The sequence below is a fragment of the Acartia tonsa genome, chromosome 13 (assembly GCF_053477335.1).
Source record: "Acartia tonsa isolate MP-2025a chromosome 13, ASM5347733v1, whole genome shotgun sequence".
Lineage (NCBI taxonomy): Eukaryota > Metazoa > Arthropoda > Copepoda > Calanoida > Acartiidae > Acartia > Acartia tonsa.
In genome coordinates, this window is record NC_137272.1 from 2,719,502 (window position 1) to 2,732,299 (window position 12,798).

General features: G+C 33.6%; 1 protein-coding gene across 5 annotated transcripts in view; it reads left to right on the plus strand.

The window, feature by feature from the left end:
* Window positions 1-7,949, plus strand: part of cu (NADP/NADPH phosphatase nocturnin) — a 33,366-nt gene extending 25,417 nt beyond the window's left edge. For all 5 annotated transcript variants that reach the window (XM_080180738.1, XM_080180742.1, XM_080180740.1 and 2 more), the window contains 7 exons: window positions 257-401; window positions 1,418-1,477; window positions 2,903-3,024; window positions 3,383-3,520; window positions 5,240-5,308; window positions 6,272-6,525; window positions 7,126-7,949. In XM_080180738.1, coding sequence (XP_080036864.1) covers window positions 257-401; window positions 1,418-1,477; window positions 2,903-3,024; window positions 3,383-3,520; window positions 5,240-5,308; window positions 6,272-6,525; window positions 7,126-7,348 — 1,011 coding nt within the window. In that variant the 3' untranslated portion in view covers window positions 7,349-7,949. The remainder of the gene's footprint in view (window positions 1-256; window positions 402-1,417; window positions 1,478-2,902; window positions 3,025-3,382; window positions 3,521-5,239; window positions 5,309-6,271; window positions 6,526-7,125) is intronic.
* Window positions 7,950-12,798: the final 4,849 nt, after the last annotated feature.

Below are 12,798 nucleotides of genomic sequence, written 5' to 3' on the forward strand. Positions count from 1 at the left end.
ATAAGACAATGGCCAATAAATTGATGTACAGCCCACATTATGATACACAAAATTATCCCTTCTGTGGATTAAAATTAGTGGTTGAAACGTTTGAACACTTAACTAAACCAACCAATCAAAATTCACTAAAGTTCCCAAAGTTTTTAAGCCAACGAACAAGAAAACGTTATTATAAAACTTTGGGGAATAGTGTAATAAAGAGTCCAATGTCCCCTACTCCCCTGATAAATATCTAACTATGTATCTGTCTGCCTAGGATGCAGATGTCGAATTCTCCAACATCACAAGTTTGACAGATCTTCTGGAGCGGTGTCGCCACTACACTGTCCACCTCCCTCCCCCAATCAACAGAGAATACACACATTTAGACAATTCGTTTCAGCACACTCCCGATACATCTGGTAAGTTTGGCTTGGATCTAAAGGGATCAATGGCCGATAAATTGGTACACCGACAAACGTCCTACCGCGACAAACGTCCTACTACGACAAACGTCCTACGCGACAAACGTCCTACGCGACAAACGTCCTACCGCGACATCTCTTAAGTAAAACGTCCTAAAAATTTAAAGGTCGAATTTTGTAATGCAAGGATGTATCGGGTCCGAAACCATACCATTTGATAGCCAACACAGACTTTGGGAAAACTGTCGGACAGATTTTTAAAATTTAGCCTATGGTTAAAGTTATTCAAAAAATAAATTTCAGTTAAAGATTATTTTCCTGTGTTTTATCGCCATTTTGAATTTTATATTGATAAGTATTCTTACAATTAGAGGATTTTGTCCTTAAATTTGGAAGATTTTTTTTATTTCATAATTTTTGAAAATTTTTAGGACGTTTTACTAAAGAGATGTCGCAGTAGGACGTTTGTCGCGGTAGGACGTTTGTTGGAGGTTTGTCGTTTAGGACGTTTGTCGCATTAGGACGTTTGTCGTATTAGGACGTTTGTCGGTGTACCGATAAATTGATGTACATCCCCAATGATGATAAACAAAATTAAACCTTCTGTAGATTAAAATTAAGTGGTTGAAATGTTTGAACACTCATTTTTTTAAATCAACAAATCAAAATTCGATGAAAGTCTCCACAGTTGTTAAGTCATCCAATTAGAAAACGTTATTTTACAACTTTGGGGACTAGTGCTTTTGGTTATTTTAGGTTAGGTAAATGTTAGTGATTGCCCCGCAGGGTGAGAGCTCCCCGCTAGGAAATAGGAGAAAAGCTACTGTGAAAATACGACTAAACCCGTTACTCCTTTTTCATTCCATGACCTTGTCGTCCATGACTACTTAGGTCCAAACACTAATAAACAATGGCTACACACACACACACACACACACACACACACACACACACACACACACACACACACACACACATACAAACACAATATGATCATTTGTTATTATTTTTAGATGTTAAAGTTGATGAAAAGAACAAGATTAGAATACTGCAGTGGAATCATCTCTCTCAGAGTAAGTTCAGATAGATAATAAGATAATAGATAATAAGATAATAGATAGTAAGATAATAGATAATAAGATAATAGATAATAAGATAATAGATAGTAAGATAATAGATAATAAGATAATAGATAATAAGATAATAGATAATAAGATAATAGATGAAAAGAATAAGATTAGAATACTGCTGTGGAATCATCTCTCTCAGAGTAAGTTCAGATAGATAATAAGATAATAGATAATAAGATAATAGATAATAAGATAATAGATAATAAGATAATAGATAATAAGATAATAAGATAATAGATAATAAGATAATAGATAATAAGATAATAGATAATAAGATAATAGATAATAAGATAATAAGATAATAGATAATAAGATAATAGATACTAAGATAATAGATAATAAGATAATAGATGAAAAGAATAAGATTAGAATACTGCAGTGGAATCATCTCTCTCAGAGTAAGTTCAGATAGATAATTGTACATCTTTCTCGTATTCATTCGAATCCGGTGGATAGGAACCGGTTCTTATCCATACGAAAAAACTATGTCTAGCATCGTATTATATCCAGCTTTCTACGAATATAAAAATGTACAATCATAAGATTAAAACCAGTTTTTTAGCCCGTGCGTTCGGCACCCCAGGGCTAAAAAAACTGGTTTTAATCTTATACTTGTACATTCTATATCCGCGGAAAGCTGTTTATAATACGATGTGAAGAATAACTATTCTCGTATTCATTCGAATCCGGTGGATAGGAACCGGTTCTCATCCATACGAAAAAACTATGTCTAGCATCGTATTTTATCCAGCTTTCTATATCCGCGGAAAGCCGTTTATAATACGATGAAAGAAATAACTATTCTTTCTATCTTTTAATACGTAAGTCTGTCTTTCTGTATGTATGCCTGTTTATCAGTCTGTCATTGAAACTGCTTTGTAAAGTACTTTCACAGAGTAAGTTTAGATAGGTAATTATATGTATTTCTATATTTTAAGTCCAGATATAGATAGATAGTTACATTTTTTTCTATCTATATTTATACATCTTTGCTTGTCTATCTTTCTGTCTTTCTTTCTTTCTAAGTCTAGATAGATAATTATATGTCTTCTTTATATGTATATATCTCTTTATTTGTTTATCTGTCTTTTGATCTGCATTAGATCATCTTTCTTAAAATAAGTTTAGATAGCTAATTATCTATCTTTCTCTAGTTTTAGATATTTAACTTTCTACAACTCTATGTATCTTTCTAACTTGACTGTCTAGTGTCTATCTATCTATCTTTAAATCTAAAAATCTATGTATATGTAAATCTTTTATACATCTATCTATCTAATCTTATCTGTTTATCTGTATTTCTGTAATATTTTTTCAAATTAGTTCTATTTATATCCATTTAACTATTAATCAATCCACCAATTTCAGCATTGGGAACCAAGAATGACAATTTTGTTGTGTGTCCCCCAGAGGCTCTAGACTGGACTTCCAGAAGATGGAGGCTGCTAGAGGAAATTATCAGATACCAACCTGATGTTATTTGCTTACAGGTACCTACGGATAGAAAATTAGCAAGTATGATATAAAAACCTGATGCTTAACTAAGATTTAAAATTAGATGGATAGATAGCAAGATAGACTTTGATTGTATATTTTTCTGGTACAATATATTTAGAGTTAGTTACCTCTAGATAGCTAGCTAGAAATATAGACATAGACAAGGATAGACCGCACCATTTGACAGTTGACAAATAAAAAGATGGATGCTTCCACAGAAATCAATAAGGTACCAACTGGATTTTATATGTCTTCAGATACCTAAAGATAAATAGATAGCTAGATATACAGAAAGATATATAAAATTTTTACCTTTTTTTCCAGAAAATTTTATATGATATTTTATTTTAGGAAGTGGATCATTTTGACTTTTTGAACAGAGGCCTGAAGACCATCGGCTACTCTGGAAAATTTATACCAAAGCCTGATTCTCCATGTATCTACCTACAGGGGAATAATGGTCCTGATGGTTGTGCCATATTTGTTAAGGTAAGCATAAATATTCTTTAGACATATTTTCCCTGTATCTACCTACAGGGGAATAATAGTTGTGCCATATTTGTTAAGGTAAGCATAAATACTCTCTAGATATATTCTCCCTGTATCTACCTACACGGGAATAATTGTCCTGATGGTTGTGCCATATTTGTTAAGGTAAGGATAAATACTCTCTAGACATATTCTCCTGTATCTACCTACAAGGGAATAATGGTCTTGAAGGTTGTGCCATATTTGTTAAGGTAATGATAAATACTCTCTAGACATATTCTCCCTGTATCTACCTACAAGGGAATAATGGTCCTGATGGTTGTGCCATATTTGTTAAGGTAAGCATAAATACTCTCTAGATATATTCTCCCTGTATCTACCTACACGGGAATAATTGTCCTGATAGTTGTGCCATATTTGTTAAGGTAAGCATAAATATTCTTTAGACACATTTTCCCTGTATCTACCTAAAGGGGAATAATGTTTGTGCTATATTTGTTAAGGTAAGCATTATTACTCTCTAGACATATTCTCCCTGTATCTACCTACAGGGGAACAATGGTCCTGATGGTTGTGCTATATTTGTTAAGGTAAGGATAAATACTCTCTAGACATATTCTCCTGTATCTACCTACAGGGGAATAATGGTTGTGTCATATTTGTTAAGGTAAGCATTATTACTCTCTAGACATATTCTCCATGTATCTACCTACAGGGGAATAATGGTCCTGATGGTTGTGCCATATTTGTTAAGGTAAGGATAAATACTCTCTAGACATATTCTCCTGTATCTACCTACAGGGGAATTATGGTCCTGACGGTTGTGCCATATTTGTCAAGGTAAGGATAAATACTCTCTAGACATATTCTCCCTGTATCTACCTACAAGGGAATAATGGTCTTGAAGGTTGTGCCATATTTGTTAAGGTAATGATAAATACTCTCTAGACATATTCTCCCTGTATCTACCTACAAGGGAATAATGGTCCTGATGGTTGTGCCATATTTGTTAAGGTAATGATAAATACTCTCTAGACATATTCTCCCTGTATCTACCTACAAGGGAATAATGGTCTTGATGGTTGTGCCATATTTGTTAAGGTAATGATAAATACTCTCTAGACATGTTCTCCCTGTATCTACCTACAAGGGAATAATGGTCTTGATGAGTGTGCCATATTTGTCAAGGTAAGCATAAATAAATACTCTCTAGACATATTCTCCCTGTATCTACCTACAAGGGAATAATGGTCCTGATGGTTGTGCCATATTTGTTAAGGTAAGGATAAATACTCTCTAGACATATTCTCCTTGCATCTACCTACAGGGGAATAATGGTCCTGATGGTTGTGCCATATTTGTCAAGGTAAGCATAAATATTCGCTAGACATATTTTCCCTGTATCTACCTACAGGGGAATTATGGTTGTGTCATATTTGTTAAGGTAAGTATAAATACTCTCTAGACATATTCCCCCTGTATCTACCTACAGGGGAATTATGGTCCTGACGGTTGTGCCATATTTGTTAAGGTAAGCATAAATACTCTCTAGATATATTCTCCCTGTATCTACCTACAGGGGAATAATGGCATGATGAGAGAAGCAAAGCATTTTAACAAAAATATTCACAAAAAAAAATATTTTGTAAAATAAAATGAACGAAAAGTTCAAGATAAAATTCAAATATTAACCATATTTAACATTTATTTCATTTTCAGGACAGTAAATTTAAAATCTTATCTGATTCTCATCGAATCCTGGAGGTCTGGAGGGTCCAATCCAACCAGGTACAGTGTCTATCAAATTTAGTTTTTGTTTAAATCGTCAATAAATCACTCAATATGAAACCTAATTTTAGCTCTTTTGATTCTACTTTTCAAGTCCTTAAAAAAATAAGGGGATGACGGGGATATTTTTGTCATATTCTAGTAATTTACAATAGCAATTGCATCAAAAGTAAGATTTATAAACCTTTGCTGAGACTTTGATCAAATGATTTAGCTTTCGTCAAATAATAATTTTTTCCTCAAAAAAATCTAAGGCATAGTTACTTAATGCCTGAAACCTTATCCTTTTATAAGAAGTAATAAGGTTTTTTGGGTATGTCTGTTAAATTAACTCTAACAACTGAACCAAATTAGTTGTCCATTTTAGAGATGATACACATAGGTCCCACCAGGGGCGTCCAAGCTTTTTATTTTGGGGGGGGTAAAAATTTTTGAAGGGGGGGGTTAAAATGGCGCGCGAAGCGCGCCGCAAATTTTTTTTACCCCCCCCAAAATTTTTACCCCGGGGGTAAAATTTGCTTGGGGGGGGGGGGGTAATTACCCCCCTGAAATCTGTTGGCAGGGTTAAATTTAGTTTACCCCCCCCAAAAAAAATTTACCCCCTCCTAAATGGTTGGGGGTGCCTACGGGACCCCCAGGGTAGGGGTAAATTTTAAACGGGGGGGGGGGTAAAATGAAAAAATTTTTGGGGGTGGGTAATCGCCCCATTACCCCCCCCCCCCCCCCCCCTTGGACGTCTATGGGTCCCACGCCACAACGTCCAAGCTTTTTTGAGGTCGGTAAAATGAGGGGTTTCAAAGGTTTGAGGTGGGGTAATTACCAATTTACCCCCCCCCCCCTCCACTGAACTTCTATGGTCTCACGTTGGTTTTGCTAACCCTCTACCCACCCCTTTTATTACAGGGCCCCTAGATTTTAGGAGTGCTGCCAATAGTTTATGAATTATAAATTACGATTGTTAAGGTTGCTGTATGCCTGGAGCTACTGGACGTTGAGACCAACCAGGAGCTGGTAGTTGCCACCACCCACCTGAAGGCGAGACAGGGAGCTCTCCTGTCCACCCTCCGCAACGAGCAGGGCAAGGACCTGCTAGACTGGCTGCACACAACTGCCCGTGGCCGACCTGTCCTTCTTTCTGGTGACTTCAACGCCCCCGAGTCGGAGCCAATCTACACAAGTGTGTGTGAACATGACATCGGGCTAGCATCTACATACAGGTAAGATTTTTTATTAAAAAAGGCAGAACTATAACACCTAATAAAAAACTATTTGCATCTGTATTTGCCGTCTAAAATTAAGTTTTTCTTTTGAAGTGAAATTTTGCATATTTAGGCCACTTTTATCGGATTTTTATTTTTTTTTGGCTAAAAGTTCTGAAAAGTAATATTCATTCGTTCTATACAGTAATTAGATACTTATCTGCCAAAGAAGCCGTATGAATGTTTTTTTGTTGTCAAAATGGAATTTTGAATATCTTGTTTTTTTGTTGTTGTAGCTTTAAGTAACAATAATAATTTAAGTCGTTTTTTTTTATATCAGTGCTAGAAAGGACAGTAAAAGGCATACATTTTCATGAAACCTAATCTTGTTTTAAGAAGATGATTAATGTCCCTCTACAGATTATGATGTAAAACGATAGAATAGCCAATGAGAGGCCAGCATAAATTTTACCATTGCTCAAATACAGTGTATATTGGCCTCTCATTGGCTATTCTATCATATGACATCATAATCTGTGAAGGGACTTTAATCATCTTCTTGTTTTAAATTCAAAGATGAGAGGAAAATTGCAAATTTTATTTATCTTTTTTTTTTAGATTTAAAGACTTGGGCATGGAGGAGCCTTACACAACCTGGAAGATTAGAGAAACTGGAGAACAGAAATACATCCTGGATTATATTTTCCACTCCAAGAGTGGGCTCAAACCTGTGGGTGTACTGGAGATGCCCAAGGACCACGAGGTTGGAGAAAATAAGTTTCCAAGCCTCGCCTTCCCCTCGGACCATCTTTCTTTGGTAGCAGACTTTCATTATGTTTAAAAAGACGTTTTTCAATAACTTAACAATCCAAACCATTCCAAAAAGCCAATACCTTAAAATACTTTATAGATAAATTGTATATAATAGACAATTATCACAATATTTGTAAATTTAATTAAATTAACTGATGTGCACAACAAAAATAATTATTTATTGACATTTTTTGTATTACTTATTTAATCATTTTTATGTCATCCTGCTGCTTCAAACTTTCTGTAAATGCCTCTCTCCTATAATACTTGCCGCCATTTTGAATTTTAAAATGCCGCGTAGTGTTTTCATGTCAAATGTCGCCCTCTATAAAACATTTGTTTGCTCAGTAAGAAGCGTTATTTTGTACGTAGATTATTCTATAGTTTTACTGTAGATATATATAATATTTATAGATTAACCAAAAACTAAAATTACATATGCTCAAAAAGAAAAAGAAGTAAAGACAATCAATTTTTAAATATATGAAAAAAATGTAAGTAGACATTCTTAATTATTTCATTTAAATGACAACAACAACAACACTGCAGTACGTCTAGATCGAGTTCTATTTTGTAAACAAATTATTATTTTATTATATATTGTATTGTAATAAACTATTACTTAAAAATGTTTTTTTTTTATTTACATATCCTACTATATAAAAAGAATAGGCTTTTTTGTCTGTAACTTAGGATTTCGCCAACTGCTGAACCGAAATGGTTTTCCTTTACAGTAAAGCTTCTTATATGTCATGAAATGGTTTTAGGCTATTTTATTCTCATAAATAAGTCTGGGTATAGTTTAAGGCTATTTTTTTGCCCTACCATATCCCTTTAAATATAGATCCTGGATGCTAGGGGCGCAGCGGCTAGTATATGATAAAAAAGGATGACAACATTCATAAGTAGCAAAGCACAAAAATCATAAATGGATATATGGACAGTGACACTGTGATTCAAAAGAGCAGATATTATAGTGTTAAAATTAATAAAGAAAATATTACTGGAATAATTACAAAACATGTATTTTTATTTGTTTTAATTTGTTTGTTTTGTAAGCATGACTAATAGACCGACGGAACAAGTAGATAATATACTAGATGCCTATTATATAGAGGTATAGTGAATTCAAGTAAAATTTTTACCTATTTCCTTACGGACTGAAGGACAGACAGAGAAAGAAACGTATAGAGTAGCTTCTTAATTAATAAATAGTGGATACGCCCCTAGAGGCCTCTATTTTCACATTAATATTTTTTTTATTTCAAATATCTAATTTGATAAATAATTTGTATATGTTGCGTTCAACTCTCTAGGTAATAGTGAGATTATTTTTTTTAAATTTAGATTTTTTTGTCATTTCTCTTGGGAGGGTGGTGGTACCCTCCCCCAAAATAGTTATAAACCTTCCTGGAACTATAAGAAGCTACCCTGTTATGGAAAACTCAATCGGTTCAGCGGTAAACGAGATCCTTAAAAAGACAAATAGACAGACATTTTATTATTAGGATTACTAAAGACATACATATTTATCCTTAGACCAAACACATCCTAATTATAGAAAAGCTGTGCTTTTACAAATGGCAGATATGACGCTCATTCAGAAGTATGTTGTTAGTAACGAAGATACTCCATAATTCAATTTGTCTGTCCTTCAGTCAGTTAGTCCGTAGCGCTCGATTTTCTCGGCTATTGTAATAGACAGCGGAACTTTTCAATGAAGATTTATATGAACACAGAAAAAGTGTCGGACTGATTATGACGTAACAAAAATAAATTAGCCAATGAGAGGCCATTATTGACCAATGGTAAAATGTATAGTGGCCTCTCATTGGCTAATTTATTTTTGTTACGTCATAATCAGTCCGACACTTTTTCTGTGTTCATTTATATGACTTCTTCTACGCATCTAGCCTATACATTATTTTGTATGTCTGTCGGGAATGCTTTAAAAACATAAACCTTATTTGTTAAAAGTTTTGTGATTTTCTTTTAATTTGGCATCTCTTTATTTTTCTTGGTTATGACAATTAACCATCTGCAAGTTTACCCACTTTGTCTGTTTGTCCATTCTATGATTTTATGTGCTTTGCTACTTATGTATTTTGTCATCCTTGTTTGTAAGTATTTTTTGATTAAAAAACTTTACTACATTTGACAGAAGAAAAAAAGCAAATAAAAATAAACAATTTATTTACGAAATCTTTAATTAACATTAAGTGTGTTTTAATTAGTTAAATGCTTTTAAAAAGTCAAAGATACAATAAAAAGAGCACAATCTTTATTGGTTATATACCATAAAATCACTTGTACATGGTTGGTACAATGGACGACATAAAATAAACAAACAAAAATATTACAAAAAGTAGTTACAAAAAAGTTTTCCTTTAGAATCATTATCCCTTGACCCTGGTCTATAAGTTCTCAAGATCTTAAGCAGCACATGTACACACTTACATGATTGAAATATCATTTTCTTAGCAGCATTTCTTCAAATTTATGCGACGGCTTGAGCACACCAGTTCTCGTCCAATTACTTCACTGCACTGTAGATGAAATGTTACTATATTTAAATACTAAGGGAACAGGAGAATAATGCATGGTAACTCCTGCGGCTCTAGTACTTAAGTACAGCAACATAGGACTGGCTATCTTTACTCTTATGGATGCTACACGTTCTAGCTGCAAGCTTTGAATGATTAATATATTTTTTTTAATCTACAAATTAAAAATAGTTTAAACAGGGATTGCTATATGGCAGAGAAAAACCCTGTAAAATTTCTAAAAACTATTTATTAACTAATTTTGTATTCTCTTAAATAAATATTAATAATTATATTCCTCTAATATTTCCAAGCTAAATTGATACCTTTATTTTTGGGTTGGGGGGCCAATTTACCTTCAATTGTCCTATCATTGCACTGCTAACTATAACAAGGTGTGCGATTACTTTCAGGGAGGAAGTGGACATTGGGCTGTTTATTACACTAGTCCCCAAAGTTTTATAATAATATTTTTTTATTCGTTGCCTTAACAACCTTCGGTAATTTTATCATATTTTGATTGGTTGGTTAATTTAGTTGAGTTTCTAAATGGATCAACCACTAATTGTTATCTACATAAGGGGTAATTTTATGTATCTTGATGATGTACATTAATTTATCGCCCATTGTCTTATCCCTTTAGATCCCTGTGTCCTATCAATACACTGCTAACTATAAAAAAAGGTGTGTGATTACTTTCGCATATTGCCAAACCCACAAAATATAGAGACACTGCACACATAGGCAAACACAGGAGATCGGTCAAGAAACATAAATTTTGTTTCTCTACTCAGGGAGTAAGGGAGGGGTCATTGGGCAATTAATTCAATTTAAGAGTTTTTGAAGAAAGGCCATGAAAACCAGAATAATCCTGAAAATATGGTGGAAATTGTATAGTGATTGTTGATTAAATCTAGAAAACCATAAACTAAGAAAAAAGTTCCAAGAAAAAAAGCAATCATTTGAAAATAAGATTACCAGTATTACAGACTGACATAACCATTCTGTAATTAATTACTAGAAATATCTCCCTGGATCTCTTCAGATGACAGGGAAAGAGAAAAGAGATTTGGGGGCAAGTGATGTGAACACGGAAAAAAGGGGCAGGCAGGCGTGTAGCTGGATGGGCAAGTATATGACCCGCACGCCTTCCTGCCCCTTTTTATCCTGTTTATTTCCCCCACCTCCCTTATCCATTTCCCTTTCTCGTCTACTTTAAAAAAGGAGGTGGGGATGAAGGGAGTGAAATATAGTATGGGAGGGGGGCCGTGTATTTATATTTGAACTACTCTCTGTCTGCAAAACTATATATATTCAAAACTAACATAGCGAGTAACAGCATTTCTTGCGCAAGTCCCCAAACTCGGTCAGAAACAGCTAAATTCTTGCACATTTCCTTTAAGCCAGTCCCCAAAGTCTGAGACTCCTAAAGATTGAATATTCGATCCATTGTCCCCTCCCTTACTCCCTGTTCACTACTACAGATACAAATAATATACCTAAATTTGCTATATTAATTGATAAGATAATGGACGATAGATAGATGAAAATCTACAATATTAATGATCAAAATCACCCCATCTGTAGATGAAAGTTATTGGTTGAAAAGTTTGGACATTGGAAGTTAAAAACATCCAATCAAAATTCAATAAAAGTAGCCAACAAGTAAGAAATTATGGCTGTAGAACATTGAGTACCAGTGTAATTTACAGTCTAATGTAGTAAACTAATAGGGTAGAAGTGTTAGCACACCAATACACAGGTTTGATTTGAATTTTCTCCATTATATCTGGCATTCATTGGTTAAAATGTAGATTCAGGGAAAAAAATATTTAATTCTTTAGCCATTAGGCTCAAAAACAAATATTCTGTTTTAAAATTGAAATAGGTTTTTAATATGTCCGTCACTAGCGGTTGCGTCCTAACATCTAGGGATTCTGTATTAAAAAAAGGAGGCAGAAAAAATTCTAGAACCATCACAGGGCCTTATCTAAGATTAATTGCCAGAAACTATCCTGGGAATTATGTGAATTTTCCCTAAAAAGGAGGTATTTAAGCTTAAGCTTACAGACAAAAACTAATTTCATAATAGAATACAATGATCCACGTATTCTTTCGAGACTATCTTATTTACAGATTTAAGTCTTGGGGTGGTTTTAGATTATTTTTCTAAGCTCTTCTCTACCTCTGTAATACAGAGGTAAATTCTTAAAAAAACTTTTGCCCCACTATATCAGTTTGCCTCACTAAAATTTTAGTGAGTCAAAATGACCCCCTCTAAATTTTTAGCGAGCCTCACTGATTTTAGTGGGGCAATCTGATTTTAGTAAGGCAATTTTTTTTAAAGAATTCAACTCAGATCTCCTAGTTGCAAGGGGCGTTGCCGCAAGTTTAAAACAAAACAATATCTTTACTAAAGGTTGTCACAAATTATTTTAAATGTACATGACACGAAATACAATAAATTTAGAGAAGAAGATTTGAACATAAAGTCAATTTAAATTCAATTGTATTTCATTTAACAAAAATTAATCAAGATTTTCATACATTGCAATGATTTTATGTAGTTTTTAAAGATTTTTTTACATTAATAAAAGATTTAAACGAGAGGACAATATAAAATATATAAATCTTCAACCCCAAACAAACATCTAAAGCTAAAGGGTCAGAGAAAAATGCGGAACTTTTTAAAATTCAAATTGCGCGGCTTGTATTAATAGTAAAAAAACGTTATGAATACCGCCGTTAGAACCGCTATGAACGCTAGTTTTAGGAAGTTTGGGACTTAAAACTTGACTAGCGAGGAAATCATTAAAGATTAAAGTACAGAATGTGCAAAAATAATAACATTTTCAAAATTCAATCTGAACGGCTTGTGTTAATTGTAGAAGAATTCTATGCATATCGTTAGAATCGTCATAAACCATAATTTTTG